Source organism: Ptychodera flava (assembly GCF_041260155.1).
Source record: "Ptychodera flava strain L36383 chromosome 3 unlocalized genomic scaffold, AS_Pfla_20210202 Scaffold_27__1_contigs__length_13241970_pilon, whole genome shotgun sequence".
Classification (NCBI taxonomy): domain Eukaryota; kingdom Metazoa; phylum Hemichordata; class Enteropneusta; family Ptychoderidae; genus Ptychodera; species Ptychodera flava.
In genome coordinates, this window is record NW_027248281.1 from 11885431 (window position 1) to 11904788 (window position 19358).

General features: G+C 36.9%; 2 protein-coding genes across 2 annotated transcripts; both read right to left on the reverse strand.

Moving 5' to 3' along the window:
- Window positions 1-522: 522 nt before the first annotated feature.
- Window positions 523-7675, reverse strand: LOC139126419 (S-crystallin 4-like). The gene is made up of 6 exons (XM_070692480.1): window positions 7387-7675; window positions 6613-6752; window positions 5284-5379; window positions 3667-3782; window positions 2471-2578; window positions 523-2097 (listed from the first exon to the last, which is right to left on the reverse strand). The coding sequence occupies exons 2-6, from the start codon at window positions 6749-6751 to the stop codon at window positions 1933-1935; spliced, it is 624 nt and encodes a 207-aa protein (XP_070548581.1). The 5' UTR covers window position 6752; window positions 7387-7675; the 3' UTR covers window positions 523-1932.
- A 3412-nt stretch (window positions 7676-11087) lies between these two features.
- LOC139126418 (hematopoietic prostaglandin D synthase-like) lies at window positions 11088-17847 on the reverse strand. Its single transcript, XM_070692479.1, has 5 exons — window positions 17602-17847; window positions 16300-16395; window positions 15062-15180; window positions 12568-12675; window positions 11088-12271 (listed from the first exon to the last, which is right to left on the reverse strand). Exons 1-5 carry the CDS (start codon window positions 17738-17740, stop codon window positions 12107-12109), a joined length of 627 nt encoding a protein of 208 aa, XP_070548580.1. The 5' UTR covers window positions 17741-17847; the 3' UTR covers window positions 11088-12106.
- Window positions 17848-19358: the final 1511 nt, after the last annotated feature.

Consider the following 19358-nt stretch of genomic DNA (forward strand, 5'->3'; position numbering starts at 1 on the left):
GATCTGAGAAAAATATTAAAGTCATGCAGGCTGGCAAATTTCCAAAAGGGTAGGCATATTGTGAAAGTTACTTACATGATATTAGCTACCTAATGATCTGGGCAAATGTCAAACACGCATTTTATTTTACAATTAAAGGACTGTACATACATCATTTGGTTTTGTTATCTACTGAATGTTGTAGCGATAGCGAGTCTTACTCTGTTAAAAGGTGAGCGAGGGAGCGGTGTTGTTGTGAATGTATATGAAATGAGAGATGAATGACGAGGTACTAAACAAATAAAATCATAGAAATATCAATGCACAAGCGAATTCGGTCTCAGGTGCGTGACAGAATATCATGACTGCCCTCTGGTGAAATTGTAACGTAAGTTTCGTGATCAAAGATGTGCAAAAATATTACTTAAATTACATATTGATCTTCCATTGGGTGTATGGTATAACTTGCATAGCCCTTTGAGCTATGGGTGCCTTGATGTTCCATTATTGTGAAATAAAGAGTAACTACATAACATTCAACTTGTCATGTTATTGATTTATTCTTAATAGTAATTCTCACAGTCTAACTTGAAAAGTAAAAGTATACTGTCATACCTGTAAAATTGTGAGGGCTGACAACTTTCTAGAAGGACAAGTAACGGCTATGATATATAACACGATACATTATCTGTATATGTTTGATATATCGTATCACAGGGGCCTCAAGCTCTATGCCGAATAATTCAACATAAAAAATGCCCATGAACAAAACAGAGGGAAAATTAAAATGTTGGTCAAAGAATACATATGAAATAACAGTTCGAGAAAGGCTTCCTATCTCTAGTTGGGGCAATGTATGCACTGTTAGAGCAAGGAGGAACATGTCATACTATTGTGAATATGTGTGTTGATTAGATTTCTAACTATTGCTCTATTGTACATATTTTTCATTTTTTATTTGCAATCTGTTTGGTTTTGTGCTATTTTGCTTTCTCTTATAATATGCTTCTCATTTTGTCATTGTGGTGTCTGGACGTGTGTTTGGCGCTGTGCTTTTGTGTCCTTTGACCTCAGGCGTGAGTGTCTGTATTCGGAGGTATTTGTGTTTTCGGGACTGCATTGAATGTGTTAACGTGTCGATCGATGTTCTCTTGTTATGGCGAGACCGTTGTTATTGAAATAATATGTGGCGCACTGATGAGAAATTAAAAAATATATATAAAAAGTGACATCATAGAAATATCAGTTCATATGCTGATGTGGTCTGAATTGGACATCAGAGTATCATATTCGACGGGAAAAGAATTGTAATATCAGTGTGGTGTCCAAAGATGAGCAAAGGGACTATATGCTTACTCCAATACTGTACCAGTATTAGACTGTCGACAGTTGCTCGTGCCTTCTTTGTCAAAAATACTCATGTAGCAAGTGCTCTGGAATAGGCTTTCCTCACTGCTGAAGCCTCGAGGGCGAGTGCCGAAGGCATGAGACATCTACGCAGGCAGTACACATATATTTTGTGTGAAACGTTCAAACTGCACTGACTGACAAGGACAGCAATGACACAGGCAACTTTTGACAATCGAATATATAATATAAACTAGCAAAAAGGCATCTAATATACTAATAAAACGCTAAAAAATACATCGAGTTACAAACTTAAAATTCAGCCACAACGCCTGGTTAAAACAAAAATGTAGTAGAAATCATTGTAAAATACAAAGCTTTATTATTTGTCTGAAAGGTGAGGTTATGTCGAGAACGAGAAGATGGTGGACATTTATAACCTTAGGGTGATGTGATGTGTTTGGTGTATCCTGATAACATGGTCAAAGGCTTAGGGTAACCATAGCAAAGACCAATAGGCATCACTAGACTTTAGCAACTTCTGTGGCAAAAAATTTTCAAGAGAGGGCGTTACACTTCATGATAACAAATCTGCGATCGAGAGAATTAGAATTCCGTCTTCGGTCGTTTCGTCAGCCAAGCTGCAATCTCAGGAATAGAAGATACACGTTTTACCAACGCCTTTAGTTTAGGGTATCGATCCAATATTGCGGCGTCATAGAGTGGGGCATATTCCATCCGCACGAAAAGCTCAAAGTCGGCCCACGTTACCTGACAGTAAAGGAATCGGAATCACGTAGATCAGAGAGAGAGAGAGAGAGAGAGAGAGAGAGAGAGAGAGAGAAAGAGAGAGAGAGAGAGAGAGAGAGAGAGAGAGAGAGAGAGAGAGAAAGAGAGAGAAAGAGAGAGAGAGAGAGGGAGAGAGAGAGATATTTACTCTACAAAGCTAACATTACAGGCCTCACTTTTTCAAAGAAATACGCGAACGTTTTGTTTGCTCTCACAAGATTTGTTGTATCTTACAACCAATAATTACTTCTTAGATTTCATAAGACATGTAATTTTTAGTTTAAATGTTCAGTCTACGGCATCTTTGTAGAAGTGGCTACAAGGGCGTCAATATATTATTCAACTTGTCTTTTACCGAATCTCCAACAAGGAATCCATTGCCTCCATTATTGGCGATGAGGAGTTTTTCAAGAGCTGTTAATATAGAATCCGCCTTCACAACAAATTCTGCTTTTATTTGAACCTGTAGAAAACATAGATTAGTTTTAAAAACAGCTTCTAAATTTGTCGTTACCAAAATGAATTCTATAAGGCAATTACACGCTGCACTGAGTAACAAGTTGTACAGTACATCCCATCAAAGGGAATCATTCTACAATAGTTACTGCTGCCAGCTTGAATAAGTAATGCAGGAGATTTGTCGTGTGCCTGAAAACATACAGTGGACTCAATGTGGCTATAAAGACATAAACTATACTCTAGTAAAATCTATTAGAACATGAATAGGTTGGACAACGTTTCACTGTTAGGTGCATACACAGCCACGTACAAAAACGTTGTAGGCTCTCTAAGTGTTCCGCAGTGGCTACGCAACAGCAGGAACTCAAGAAAATTATATAAAAAGATTGTTGGCACAGTTATAAGCAGATTTAAACTTTTTCGTAATACAGGATTTGTCAGTGGATGGATTCAAGTTCATGTTTTGCACTGTCGTGACTTTTTGTTAGATTTAGAGGGATCTCTCCGATCAGTGCTGCCAAACCACATCGCAATTGAACATATTAGGGTGAAGGGTTAAGTATTTTGCTTTGTTGACCAAAAACTTTCTTCAATGACACCCACTGAAAATGCATATTGGTGCTTTCTTCAAAATTGTCAACATTATTTTCCTCTTCAAATTACTGTAAGCGGCAGAAAACATACGTGAGAAACAAACAAAGAAGCATCAAAATGAACGGTTTCGACATCTAAGCCATCTATTCTCAACAGTGTCTATTGTGTTGTTTTCTTTCCAAAGTCTGCTAAGTGTCTCAGTTGTTTTGTCAATATTCAAATCATCGTTATCATGCACACACTACTTAACTAGCACCCACCTGTCTTCGGCATGCAGTGTCACCGTAAATGAAAATGAAAACCGTCAAAGCTATGTCCTTTGCAAATTTAGAATCTGAGAGCTGTAATTGGGTGTACACCGTTGTGTGTCATGAAAGTATAAAACATTTTGGAAGGAGACGTCTATCTTCATGATAGGGACAACGCGTATTTGATATGATTGGCTTTGAAATAGGTGGCAAGGGCTTGATCAATTAAATGCATGTATAAGCCAATCACCTTCTTCGTCTCATCTTTTTCAAAGATTATATTCTTGACGCCAACATAAATGTCTTCAAATACATCAATCACCATGTCAACTTTTGCCTTCTCAAGATTATCTTTTCCAGCAAAACCTGCGGAAATCCAAGACAAAACGAAATCAGCAATTAATGGTGGCAATAGTAGAATGAAAATAAAATGACGGGAAGGCTCTTGAATAAGAATTCCGTGCCTTAAATTTGACGACATAATTTATCATCGAACATCACAAGTAAAGAATAGTAAAAATCTTAGAATAGTATGATATATTCAAATATTCATCCGAAGATTATTTAAGGTAAAGTGCGACGAATTCGGACGCGCACGCGCTTTAGAACGTTTCTGCGAAGATTTAACTCTAGCCTGCGGCAAATGGGTTATTTTGTAGCATGTATTTAACATCACCTGTCATTGTTGAAATTGCGCTTTTGCCTAATTTTTTGACCCAGTCTCTTGGAAATACATGTGACCTATAACCTTGTCATATTTTGACCCCCTAGGAAGCTGGTTTTTATTCAATATGAGCGAAATATTAACATTTCTCACCCATTTACATGGCGCAAATTACCCATTCACCTGGAGATATTGTTAAAAGAAGCGTGATGACACCCTTTTATTAAAAGTGTAAACTAAATGGTTTATGTCTGGATTTTATTCGCCAAGTTTGGTCAAAATGACACCATTCAAAGCGACAGGAAGAAAGTTCGAAAATTATGTAGCGATATAATTTCGATATCGGCATTTTGTAATCGATACTCATGTTAAAATTTCTTTACAAACAACATGAAAACTATACGTTCGATAGATATGGATCTTAAATCTTGGTAATTAGCGTTTTGTAATTGATTTCTTTAGTTTAAGTGAATTATATCATTTTTATTTATTTCTAACGACGCCATTTTAACGTCCGTTTCCATGGACACGAGCTTGGTGACCCCAATTTTTTTATTTCATTTTTGCACTTGCACAACTTCCAAGTATATTCGTGCAAAGTTTCAAGAAAATGACACCATAACGCATTTTGACGTAATTCGGCATACTTCACCTTAAAACCCGGTGATTATGATTTCGATTAGGTTTAGTTACATAGTTTGCGCATCAATATGTTAAAGCTCCATTGACTGTATTTTCTGTTGCCCTTTCCGGTGTATTAGTTCAGTTCGCTTTTCGCTCCACATATTTATGTCGAAACACCGTCAACTCTTCTATGGGTCACTGCGTAGTGTGGCCTTGTTTTTATTTGGAAAGCTGTATCGCTTACAACTGAATCTTGCTCCGGACCGAAATACTTTTGTCGGAAATAAAATAAAATGTTTTATGCACGCTTTATCGTGTTTAAATAATAATTACTGTATTTATATAATTAGTATCATTCAATTTATTCAAGACCTGGTAAAAGCGTCCCTAGAACTGAGTAGAAAAATATGTCGCCAACACTTCGTATTTAAAAACTTCAGAAAGTCTTATTGTTCATAACAAAAATAATGAAAGTCGTTCGGAAAGTTACAGCTATCGTTCCTGCAATTAGTAGTCTATGAAACTCTTTCTTGGTGAGGGGATGATTTTTCAAACTTTGACAATCTGAATCCTACTTACCATATTCGTTGGCCAGATAACGACCGATGGCCCGTGACTGTGCAAGCGTGAACTTTCCATCGATTTCCAGGCACGGCATTTGGCCAAAGGGGTACTCTTAGGCATAAAACAAACAATTGGATGCATTTGCCATGAGTGGAAAATCGCAGTTGTATAAATAATGTGATATAACACTTCACTAATATTTTAATTGGCGTTAACTATTGTATAGAACACCTACGTTTTAGACAGCCTTGATCCTATGTGATGGAATTTGCACTACAGACAAGGAACAGCTTGCTAGATAAACAGGCAGGTTAACAGACAGACAGACAGACAGACAGAGAGCCCGAGAGGCAGACGAGTGTATCCTCCCGCTCTCGCCATATGATATAAAAAGCTAAGCTTATCAGTTAACGTGATTGGTAACCAACGGTCACAAATGCTATGATATATCATTAAAACCTCTTACATTGATGGCTAATTTTAGCTGGCTACAGACAGAACAGAAACAACTGTATTCAGCGAAGGTCATATTTTGGCCACGCCTAAACACTGAATGTGAGCCAGCGACAGAGCCGCTATTTCTCAGAAGACTGAAACATCCACCGCAGTAATGAGTGAATGAATGAGCTGCGGTAGAGTATAAATATCCCACATGAAATATAGTAGCCGCCCTTTACTGTTAATTTGCCGTTGTGTTTTCTCATAGCAGGCAATGTTGTTTTCGTGTGCTAACATAACTTAACCCACATGACCCTCACATGAATAAGGCCACATAAGTAGATCTTTTTTTGTTTTGCGTCCATTCAAACTTCTTATGTCGCCGGGTAGGCTGCCAAACAACAAAATAATTAACAGAAAATCAGCATGAAATTATTTTACAGTTTGTTTGACAGTTTCTCACAAATCTGCTAATTCCTATAAATATATGCTTTTGCGTAATCCTATATCATTTTATTTCACCATGTTGTTTGTTTTATATCACTCTTGTGAAGATGTATTTTGTTGCAATACAAAAGTCATCGCTTTGATTTTAGAAACAATATCGCCAGCAATGTAAACTGCTGTAAGATTGGTGTTTTAACCTCAATAAAAGACAGTCCGAAAACCTACGCGCCCGCAGACGCAAGACAAAGACTTTGCCTACTGTAGCCTTATCATGACTTGCAAAATCGTTCATGCCCTGGTCACGCTATTTATGAACAGGTACCCTTGCCCTAGCTTGACTATATTTCCAAGTTGTGAACATTAATGAGATACGAATAAAAATGACATAGTGTAGAGGTTGACGATTTGTATGCATGTAATAATTTCTATACAAATATGATTTCGTGAGTACTGACTTACTGCCGCTAGCTTTTTCAGCTGGCCATTGCTCTGTGGCTACTCTAACATCTTCGTACTCCACCCCGGCGTCTGCAAAGATCATGCGAGAGGTTTCGGCTCGCGCCCGAATGTTGAAATACACAAGACGATACTGAGGCATCCTGAAAATAAGCAATGTTACGATCGGTAAGATTTGAATGACACATTTGTTGGCCTATTCTTGCCAAGTGCACCCAAAGCACTGATCGAGGTCAGGGTATTGAGTATTTTGTTAGTCACTCAAAGTGTTGTATCATGGATTGGGATTGGTTTAAAATCGACAATAACGCTTGATGTCAGCGTGAACACAATCAGTGGTCGATGCTGGTAATAATGAGTAGTACTGGTACTGGTAGTAAATGTGTTTCAGTAAATTCCGACCCACTATTCAACCATGATAAACCAGACAGAAAATATGTAGTTGCGGAAAAACAAACCCTAAAGTTTGCACAATTACATACGTAAACTTGTTGTTTGTCACCGTAGGCACCTACCAGCATGGGGTTTAGCACGTGCACAGGTATGCCATCAACTAGTGGGGTATTTCTAAATTAAGCAGGAGACAGTGGAAATAAAATGCTTTTGGATAAAGGGCAGTGTCTCTCTCCCCATCACAGGTAACGCAAATTTCATCTCTTCCACTACTTTTGTCTTTGCTGTGCCAACATCAATTGTGTACTTTATCGGTGGTCTAAAGGTTGACACCGTTGTTTAGACTTTGCTGAGTTCGTATGCTATTGCTTCAAGTCTACTTACTTTAACTAATATGAAATATGTTCCAAATCACCCATTGTTGTCGCTATTGAATACTTCAATCTACCGTCTCTTTCCTATCTCAACGTGAGTGACGTCAATAAATGGAACACCAACCATTCTCTTAATAAAATGCAAAGATAGTTGTAATATTGTCCATAAATGAGATAAAAAGAAACCATAAAAACTGGGCAGATTGCAATAACTCATTTACTAACATGTAATAACAAATACAACTATAGCTGTGATACCAATCGACCAGTAATAAAATCAATTTATGGCCATTGAAAATGGGCTCTTTTATTCTACGCAGTATATGATCTAATGATAGAAGGGATTGATTTTCATCTTATTCACCTACGCAATCGTTCACAAAAAATCGTTTTCAAACATATGGGACAAAGTTGATAGTGTAACCAAAGTTTCAAGTTACTGCTTCAGGGAGGCAATGTTGGTCTCGAGATAGGAAAGGTATAGTCGCACTGGACCACGTTGTCAGAAACTAAATGTTTGGCAATGAAGTGAATAACATACCACATACAAACAACGGTCTTTCCGGATATTCGACATTTTCGATTGACAGATACACCATTAAGGAAATAGTTATTAATGCTTGTTTTATACAGACGATTATTTATACTTTTTTTGATTTGGAGGAAAAACAATATATAGGTGCTCAACTTCATGAACACACAGCCGCTCTCGGCTCAGACATGGACATTCATTACATTTATTCATAATGCATGATTAATTGTTCTGACTAAAATGTAATTAAATCAGCTTCTTACGTAATTGATCTATTCTAAATCTATATAGTCACGCGGTTGAACTTCCAAAGTACTAGTACATGGTCTGATCTGAGAAAATTATTAAACTCGTGCAGGCTGGTAATTTTTCAGAAGAGTAGGCATATCACATTATGATAGTAAATACCTAATCTGTCCATATGTCAAACAGATTTTATTTTACAAGTAAAGGACAGTATACACATGATTTGTTGAATGTGTAATTTACTGAATGTTGAAGCGAGAACGAGTCTTACACTATTTTAAAGTAAGCGAGGGGGCGTTGTTATTGTGAATTTGAATGGAATGAGAGATGGATGCCGAGGTATGAAACAAATAATATCATAGAAATATTAATGCACAAGAATATCATGTCTGACCTCTGGCGAACTTGTAATATAACTTTCATGATCAAAGATGTGCAAAAATATTACATCAATTACATATTAATCTTCCATCGGGCATATAATATAACTTGTATAACCCTGATAAATCCATCCCGATTCGTCCATATGAGGCCACGTGATATAGGTTATTTTGGCTGCAATATATAAAAAGAGACAAAATGCGAAAATGGCCATGACGAAACTAAAGTTTAAACCCTCTTCAGCAGTTCACTTTCTCTGAAATGTTAAATAACACAATAATTGTATATGGACTGAGCGCAAATATCATCAGATGTGCAAATATTGTATGAAACAATCGAATTTGCAAGAAAGCTATTAGCTATGTGGTACGTCCCATCTTTGCCGCGCTTATTGATTTCTTCATCGCTCCCTGGTGCCCGTTGTTATCAAATCCCGATAAAATTAGTTTTCCAAACTCGTCAATATCCCTTTGGAATTAAAAAAACTTAATAACTGTAAATTGCAGACGGAAATCGTGCCGTATACAGTTAAATGCCAAGCAGAAGAAGCGGAAGAATACAAGATCAGAAACTACGTACGAAAAAATTACTATTAGTTCGTTATATTATATTAAAATACTATCTTCACATAATCATGAGTGATAACCTACATAAGGAAGACAACACGACTGGTCAAGTACACCGACAATGTTTCATAAGAGTTTGAAAAATTATTTAATGATTCATGTTAAAGAACTGCATTTGTTAGCGGTAAGTTTTCCTAGTTCAGTAGATGCTAGGGTGTACAGTATTGTCATATATGTGCACTGCGTAAGATTTACGAAAATAAAATAGTTGAAGGGACTGCCATATCTAAATTCAAGTCAAATACCCGACAACACTATGTAGGGATTACAGCATTATTTTTTGAATATATGAAACGAGTGTCGATGAACAATTTTTTTATTATTTATTCGCTTGATTTTAGTACGTACGCTTATTTGCCCTTTTACCAGTACTATAATTAATGGCATTTCAACCGGACCTGAACCTAGACAAAATTTTGCACAATGCTCTTAGAATTTGGATCCTATTACGAATAGTTTGTGACCAGTATATCACGATAACATGACGAAGATCACTGGTGTTTAGTGGTTATTCTATCTGTAATACAATATTGTACATGAACTGTGTAATCTCATTCCTAAACCTCTGTCGATTTAAAATACAATTGTATCGTAACTATTCTTACAAACGGACAAACAAATTTGATATGAATAATGTTTCGATAATGGCAGCAGTTAAAGTACAACTTAAATGTACACTGGCTGCTTATGTTTCGCCTGAGAAACCCCTCCCTCCTTCAGGCATTTATCTGGTACTGTAACTGCGGATATATTTTGCCTGTGCAAAGTGTGGCGGCCAAATTTCTCAAACAATTCTTCACAAAATGAGATTGTTGTAACATTCATTCTCTTCCTGTGTTATCCTTTCCAGCGAAATATTCATCAAGATAAAGAATGACTTCTCATGACTTTCAAAATCATTATCATTGGTAATTCATGATTGTTGATAAACAAAGTCCAAATATACCAGCCTAGAATGACCAGTGAATCTCTGTGTTTATGTCATGAATGCATTCAATGGATTCATATATTCAATAAAACTATAATCATAAATTTTGTAAACACTTAATAAAAAAAGTTGTAGCAATAATAATATGCATAAAGCGTTTCTATGTAGTACAAGATAAGACTAAGGTGCAGCATCAATAGTCAGCAATAAACCCTGGCTGATGAGACATTTTGTAGGGCAAGGAAATAGTCATTATTATTTCACCGGAAAGTGGCAAAAACTAACAACTGCTGGTCTTTTTACTTTAACAAAACTTGTAAACAGTGTTATAATGCATTAATTTTAGCATTTCGGGTGAGGAATATGGATTTGTCTACTACGAGTATTCTAGTCCATGACCCAAACTTAGGAAATATGTACAAAACAAAATCAGAGATTACAACCGTAACGGGACAGAAAAAACTTGTCAGCTGAATGTAATTTAAAAAAAAATTAATCATACGAGATTCGTTGTCTTGATGTTTTAATAATTGAAATTAATTAAATGCAATGAAACAGTTCAGTTATGTCTTTCTGATTTGCAGCATTATCAATGAACGCAAAAATTGAATCATATTTAAGATACTTTATATGGACGGTAATATGTATACCTGTAGATGAGGACAGACAATATGCAGACGTTAACATCCATGCCAATCTGACTAAAATCAAATGTAGAGTACAGCGACGTCTATACTTACGCGGTATTCTCGTGCTGTCGCCAGTGAGAGGCGACAGCAAGAGTATAGACGTCGCCGTACTCTACATCTGATATAGCGCTGCACAAGAGAAAGAGTCGAACTATGATTTGGATGACTGTTGATATCCTGAGTGTAATGATGTTTCTTTATTGTGAAAATAAAGTCCAGAGTAACGACAACGAATTCAGCTTGTCATGTTATTGATTGATTCAGAATAGTAATTCTCACTATCTAACTTGCAAAGTACTAGTATGCTGTTATACCTGTACGATTGTTAGGGTCGACGACTTTCTAGAGGGACAAGTAACTTCTACGATGTGTAACGTGAGACTTTATCTGTATATGTTTCTAACTCTAATATATCTTATCATAGGGGCCTCAAGCTCAATGCCAAACTAGTCAACACAGAACATACACATTAACAAAAGTAACAATCAGATGGACAAGTAAAATGTTGGTCAAAGAATACACATGAAAAAACAGATCGAGAAAGGCTTCTTATCTCTAGTTTAGTTCTAGTCTAGGGCAATGCATGTACTGTGAGAGCGCGGACGAACATGTCATACTTTTGTGAATAAGTATGTTGATTAGAATTATAGCTATTACTCTCCTGCACATGTTATTCATTTATCGTTTACAATATCTGTGCTACGTTGCTTTCTTTTTATAATTAATCTCTCCTTTTGTCTTTATGGTGTTTGGACGTTTGTTTGTCGCTATGTTCTTTGTGCCCTTTGACCCCAGGCGTGAGTGTCTATATTCATATTTGAACTGACTGGCAAGGACAGCAATGACAGTCGAATAGGTATGTGAAAATTGCATATACCTTCTATCGGTATTTTGTGTCCTCCGCCGTTGTGATATTCTTTCGTTTCACGGATTAACAAGCTATAATTTGTTCGATGATAGGGACTATATCACCGTCAGAACATGAGAGTGTTACCAGGGGAGCCGTAAACTATGTCAATAGAACGTAAGTCTAATGGATTTAAGGCAGACGAAATTACTTATCAAATTCTCATCAAATTTTCAATGCATTTATGTTTCCCTTACCAAATACATAAACAAATTCTCAATATGACACTTATTGTGTATGCCCATTACTATTACTTTATAGGGGATGTAATGTGTTTAGTGTATCCTGCTAACATGGTCAAAGGCTTTGGGTAACCATAGCACAAACCAATAGGCATCACTAGACTTTAGCAACTTCTTAGCCTAAATGTTTACAAGAGAGGGCGTTACACTTCATGATAACAAATTAGCGATCGAGAGATTTAGAATTCCGTCTTCGGTCGTTTCTTCAGCCAAGTTGTAATTCCTGGAATGGAAGATACACGTTCTACCAACGCCTTCAGTTTAGGGTATCGATCCAATATGGCGGCGTCATAGATTGGGGCATATTCCATTCGCATGAAAAACTCTAAGTCAGCCCATGTCAGCTAACAGTAAATGATTTATGATCATTAAGACGAGAGAGAGAGAGAGAGAGAGAGAGAGAGAGAGAGAGAGAGAGAGAGAGAGAGAGTTAATTTACACAGCGAAAATTACAGGCTCGCTTCTTCAATGAAAAATTCTAGGGTTTTGTTTACTATTACACGATTCTACTGTAACCAACTGACAGAAACTATTCTTAATATTTCATTTCACATGTAATTTAGTTCAAATTTTCAGTCTACAGCATCCTCGTTGCGGTGGATACAAATGACGTCAATATAATCAACCAACTTGTATTTACCGAATCTCCAACGAGGAATCCATTGCCTCCGTTATTGGTGATGAAGAATTTTTCAAGAGCTGCCAATATAGAATCCGCCTTCACAATGAATTCTGCTTTCATTTGAGCCTGTGGAAACCACACACAGTACATTTATAAAATGCATCTCTATTTGTCGATACTCAAATACTTGAATTATATACGATCAATGACCAGCTACATTGAGTGGCAGTTTGTTTAAGGTAGCGGTAAAGGCTAGAGCGTCAGTTATAAACTTCAATAAAACTATTAAAACATGAAAGAAGTCAACATTCTCTGTGGAATAAAAAAAACTAGACATTTGGGGTCATAAGCATTGCAGAGTTATAGCCCATTGAAACTTCTGAAAAACTGACCAAATAAGAGGAAGTTGGAGAGTCCTTAGTGTATTAAGTATGGTAGAGGTCCCCTAGCTTTTAAAAAATGTTTGAAAAGGGAAAGTCATTTTTTACTGTTTTTTAGGAAAGTTTGACAAGGCAGTGCTTGCATTCAGAATGCGTGACTGCTATTATAAATGCATTTTTAGATTCTTTGAGTGTCAAAGAGGTGTCAAAAGTGAGATTAACCAAAAAGACTGCTCTTTGACTTCAAAAGAGGGGTGCAAATATGGCTTGTTTTCAACAATTTTGACAGAATAACAGTTTTCCTACATAATTTTATACCAATTAAATCCAACCTTTGAAATGAGATATGGACATGGAATTTTTACAGCCTATTAACAAGGTTACAGATAAGATTTGTACGGCATAATTTTCCTGTATTTGAAGTACTTTTTGAAAAATCACATTTTGAAATTTGAAAGAATTTTTAATAATTTTTTGATATGTAAACCCATGTAAAATCATAAAAACAAATTTTATTTACAAATCCTGCCGTACAAATCTTACAATTAATAGTGTCAACATATTTATAACTAATTTGGTAATATTAATTTATTATTAAATTCAAAGATGTAAAAAAATATGAAAAATTAAATTTTAATATTGATTGGTGTCATATTTCAAAATCATGGCTACAAACATACAATTTTTATATTCTTTGGAGAAAGTATTAACTGAGGGAGTTATCCTGAAAATTTGAACTAAATATCTTGATTCTAACACTTGAAACTTGACATTAACTCTGAGAAAAGAATTGGTGCAAAAATAGCCTTTACCGCTACCTTAAACTAATTCATGACAGAGTGTCCATCCCTCACAGAAAGGAATGATTCTCTTATAGTTGCAGGTTGCACCTTGAATAATAACGCATAGGACTCAAAAGTCAACTCTGTACGAAAGGTATTGCTTCTGAAAGAGACCATCTTATCGATGTATTTCCTGTGTTTGAAAATCTTCGAACCTGTAGTTTCAATACATCGCCGTCGCATATTTGCATGTAAGTTTTCTGCAAAACGCATGATCATGTTCCTTTAATAATTTGACGTGATGCAACTAATAATAATCGGAAGAAAAGCAGGTCATATTATCAACGATGTTTATAATTTTTTTTTATCTTTGTATCGTCCACTTACATTAAAATAATAATTATTGAATTTGACATATATATGAAGACATAATATGAAACTCAATGAGACTATTGCTCACATTAAATCTGATTGAAACATAATAAGTTTGAAGATATTGCACCGGTAGTTACATACGCAGCAACGTACCAAAACAAAACAAAATATCACTGGAGGCTACTTTTCGTTTAAAAATTCGAACAGATGCAGGATAAGACCTGCTTTTGGAACGATTTGTTCTTGTTCTAAGTGTTCCCCAGTGGCTGCACGATAGTAGCACCCCAAACAAATCATGTACAGGATGGTTGACGCAGAAAGAGTACATTGTAACTTTTCAATGGAACAGGATTTAAAAGGTTAGTGAAGAAATTGAAGGTCACAGTGTCAACAGTACAGGTGTTGCTCCATTATGACTATTCTGGTTAATTTAAGGCAATCTACTGAACCAAATCGGAATTCAATATGTTGGGGAAGATGGGTTAGGGTTAGGGATTTTGCTTTGTTCACTCTACAAACTTTCTTCAACGACGCAGGCAGAAAATACAAGTTCTCGATTTCTTTGCGGTGTTGTCAACTTTATTTTCCCACTTCAAATTATTGCCGAGAATCATAGGGGAAAAGCAAGGCATGAAGCTAAGGAGAGTGAAATGTTTCGACATCTTTGCGCTGAATATTTAATAGCATCTGTTCGGCTGTATTCTTTCTGAAGTCTGCTAATTTTCTCAGTTGTTTTGTCAAAATTCAAATCTTCGTTATCATCCGCAAACAAATCGTCGACTGACCTACCCACTGCACCTGTCTTCCGTATTGCAGTTTCAACGTAAATGAAAATGAAACCCGCTGCGGTCATACCATCTGCAAAATTCGAATCTGAGTACTGTCATTTGGAAAGGATGTGCATTTAAGATAGTCGGTTCGAAAATAGGTGGCTAGCTGGTTTTGATCAGTTTAACGCATGCATAAGCTAATCACCTTCTTCGTCTCATCTTTTTCTAAGAATATATTCCTGACGACGCCAACATTAATGTCGTCACATACATCAACCACCATGTCAACTTTTGCCTTCTCAAGATTATCTTTTCCTGCCAAACCTGCGCAAATAAAATAAACGGAATCAGTGATAAACTGCGCAGTACCAGAAGTCTTTTAAAATGATGGAAGGACTCCTGAATAGGAATTCCATGCCTTATATTTGCAGAAATATTTTTACAGTCGAAAATCGCAAGGAAAATAAATTTTTGTCAAAGGAAAAAACACGAATTCTCAAAGTAAAAAATATCATCAAACTGTATAACGTATTCAAACATTCATTCCATTAGTTAGAGTCCTGGTGATTAAGATTCAGACTAGATCTGGCTACAACGTTTGCGCATCAATATGTTAAAGCTCCATTACCTGTACTCTCTGAGGTCCTTTCCGTTATTTTGGTTCAGTTTGTGTGTAATACACATTCTTGTTTGCCTCCACAAATATATGTAGAAACACCCTCAACCCATCATTTGGTCTTTGTGTAATGTGGCCCCGATGTAATGTCGAATGTTATATTGCTTACAGCCGAATATTGCTGCGGATCAAAATGCTTTTGTCGGAAATAAATTGAAATATTTACTGCATGGTGTATTGTGTTTAAATGCTATTTATTATTTTTATATTATTTAAGCAATAAACCACACTGAACGACGGTTTACCACGAGATGTTGACCAGTTCGCGACATATATGCCCGAGCGATAGCGAGTGCCTACCTGCAGTGAACCGGTCAAATGCAAGTCCTTTTCAGTTTATTTTTATTATATCATTACACTACATTGAAATTCTGGCGTGAAACGTCAAAAAACGATGTTTTTCTCCGGCTGTAAGCTCACTTTCGTTACAACGGTGCTATATAGCAGACGTCTATTTTCACGTTTCGGCAGATCACTTTATTTTTGTCATCAATATACGGGTCTGATATAATATTCAATTTATTCATGACGTTGTAAAAGCCTCCATAGAAGAAATAAATGAAAAAATCTTATCATCAATAATTTGTATTTCAGCACTTTATGGAGAAGAAGAAGACTTTTGTCCTTAATAACACAAAATAATCGAAGTCTTAGGGAATGTTACAGCTCGAGGTAAGTAGAAGTCTGTGAAACTCTTTCCTGATGTAAAGAAAAATCAAATGAGATGCTTTCAAAACGTTGACAATCCGAATCCTATGGCTACTTACCATGTTCGTTGGCAAGATAACGACCGATGGCCCGTGACTGTGCAAGCGTGAACTTTCCATCGATTTCCAGGCACGGCATTTGACCAAAGGGGTACTCTTGATAACACAAACAATGGGATACAATCGCAATAAGTGAAAATTGCATTTGTATGCAAAGGTGTGCGTGTGATAAAACTTTTCACACATATTCCACTCGGGTGTTGATGTTTGTAAAGAATTTTTATAAAAAACTGGATCCTCTGCAATCAAAGTTGCACCATAGTAAAACGACAGATAGATAGACAGGCAGACACACAGACAGACAGATAGACAGACAGACACACAGACAGACAGATAGACAGACAGATTGAAACGCAGACGGAAGGACCATATGACATCGGGAAGCCAAGCATATCAACAGGGTCAGTCAACAAAGCTTCTTGGTAAGAATGTAGTGAGTGCAAAAGGTATAATAGGCCAGATGGCTAATTTTAGTTTCCTATACAGACAGAACAATCAGCAACTGTATTCAATGAAAGGCCAAATTTGGTCATGCATGAACACAGAGAGCTTGTCACATGAGGCAGCGGCACAGGCGAAATTATTCAAGAGACTGAAACAAACGCCACAGTTGATAATAAATGAATGAATGAATGAGCTACGGCAGGGTACAAATATCCCAAATAGACTATAATAGGCGTCATTTTTTTTATTTGCCGTATGTTTTCATAATTTATAGCAGCAAATGTTGTTTACGTTTACTAACATGGTTCAACCTACATGACCCTCACATGCATAGGGCCAGAATAAGAAAATGTTTTGTTTTGCATCAATTCAAAATGCAGAAAAGGTCGTCACTTACGCGGCTAAAATAATTAACACAGCGTGTCATTATTTTACAGTTTAATTTTGTCATACCACCTTAATTTTTCCATACCTATAAATATATGCTTTCAAGGTAAACAATTTCACTTCACCACGTGATTCTCTGTTTGTATTATAACTGTTACGAAGAGGCATTTTCTTGCAACATGAAGACATGGCTTTGCTTTGCAAAAGGCTATCGTCAACAATGTAAACCTACGCGCAGACACATTACAAAGACATTCCTTACTCTGGTCACATCTTGACTTGTAAAATGGTTCAGTGTCTGGCCACAATTATGCTATTCATGAAGAAGTACCTTTGCCTCGGCTTGACGATGTTTACATGTTCGGAACATTATGACCATATGATTAAAATGACACCGTGTAGAGGCTGTCGAGTTGTATGCATGCAATAATCTCTCACACAAATATGATTTTGTGAGTATTGCAGACTTACTGCCACTAGCTTTCTCAGCTGGCCATTGCTCTGTGGCTACTCTAACGTCTTCATACTCCACACCAGCCGCTGCAAAGATCATACGAGAGGTTTCGGCACCTGCCCGAGCATTGAAATACGTTAGACGATACTGAGGCATCTTGATAAGTAATATTGCGTTCGATAAGACTTGAATTATGCACTTGTTGACCTGTCCTCGCAAAGTAAGACCACAGCACTGACTGAGGAGGTCATATTATTCAGTATATTGTTTGTCACTTAAAGCTTTATAACATGGAACGGGATTGGTTGTAAATCAACAACGTCATTGAATGTCAGCGTGGGTAGCCAATGCGAGCCGCGAATACAATCAGTGGACGATGCGATGTGTTTCAATAAATTTCGTCTAATACTCCATGCCAGATGAATTAGAATGAAAATATGTTGCGACGGAAGAACAAACTCTAACCTTCGCACAATTAAATGCGTATGTCATGTTGTTGGTCTCCATAGGTACCAATCAGCATCGATTCGGCTTCAGCACAGGTATGATATCAACAAGTGAGGCATTCATAGGTAAAGCATAAGACAGTGGAAATAAAATGCTCGGGGGAAAGGGTCTTCTGTCTCTCTCCCCATCGTTGTTAATGTAAATGTCATTCTTACCATATATGCCTGTTATCTTTGCTGTGCCACAATCACTGTTGTACTAAGTTAGTCGTCTCACTGCTGACACCGTTGCTTCACTTTGGCTGAATTTGACGGCTATTGCGTCAAGCCTACTGACTCAAGCTAATATCAGATGACCTAATGTTTCAAATTTTAAAGGTTATCATTAAGTTGACTTCTCTAAATAGTGCTAAACTCTACACAAACATTGCACCCCTCTATGATCACTCAGCTTTCAAATATGGTGATCATAATTCTCTATACTTTGAGTGATAACTAACATGTATACCATCTGTCATTGACGCTAGCCTAGTGACATGCATTATTTGCTACGTCATACTAAGTGGCTTTCTTCTGGTGAAAGCAATGAGCGACCGATACGCACAGTTGAAAAGCCCGACTCGTTCCCTCTTTCACGTTTGGTCAGCTGTCATGCAGGTCAGGTTAATTCTAACCTCGTTTTAACGAGTGCGATGTACTTTCTGTGTTCGGTCTCTTTCACAGGTAGCGTAGTACATAATAAGGTGCATGCTATGCAGCCTCATTCGTCCTTTGAACTCGTCCAGGGCTGGCATCAAAGCTTTGCAAAGTAGACGGCCACTGGACTTTCGAACACGGGCATTAAAGTTTTATCTCGATATTCCAAGCAAGGTGAAATAGTTATCGCTCATTACGGTTATATCTCGTTTGAATACCATTGTGGTCATACAGAGGATATCTGCCATCAAATGCCCCATTCAGTGCGCATGACATTTGACCTTAAATGTCCTTTCTGACCTGTCACGATTATGGCTATGTTTCACGAGAAGTGTCATGAGAGGGGCTGCGAACGTTGATTTATCTCTGCATTTTAACAAATACTTCAATTAAATTTATCGTAGGTCTTAGATTGATACTTGCCCAAAGTGGTTGTAGGGATGTGTGACCAAGGAAGCCAAGCATAGTGCACTTTTAGTCAATTTGTCTTCATTATACTCATGTGATATTGTTGCACGAATTATACAAATTTGGCTCTGCGGCACCGTCACCGGCACCTCGCATGGTGACCGACTATCAGGCTTCAAGATCGACGAAGTTATATGTTTCATCTGCAGTTGTCGGTCGACGCC

What these genes read in the sequence shown, in the direction of transcription:
- LOC139126418 (XM_070692479.1), bottom strand. Translation starts at nt 17,740, where the DNA reads ATGCCTCAGTATCGTCTAACGTATTTCAATGCTCGGGCAGGTGCCGAA. An exon ending in AGCTGAGAAAGCTAGTGGCA is followed by an intron (nt 16,396 to 17,601) that starts GTAAGTCTGCAA and finishes TGTGTTATCAAG; the next exon opens with AGTACCCCTTTGGTCAAATG. An exon ending in TTATCTTGCCAACGAACATG is followed by an intron (nt 15,181 to 16,299) that starts GTAAGTAGCCAT and finishes TTATTTGCGCAG; the next exon opens with GTTTGGCAGGAAAAGATAAT.
- LOC139126419 (XM_070692480.1), bottom strand. Translation starts at nt 6,751, where the DNA reads ATGCCTCAGTATCGTCTTGTGTATTTCAACATTCGGGCGCGAGCCGAA. An exon ending in AGCTGAAAAAGCTAGCGGCA is followed by an intron (nt 5,380 to 6,612) that starts GTAAGTCAGTAC and finishes TTTATGCCTAAG; the next exon opens with AGTACCCCTTTGGCCAAATG. An exon ending in AAAAAGATGAGACGAAGAAG is followed by an intron (nt 2,579 to 3,666) that starts GTGATTGGCTTA and finishes TGTTTTCTACAG; the next exon opens with GTTCAAATAAAAGCAGAATT.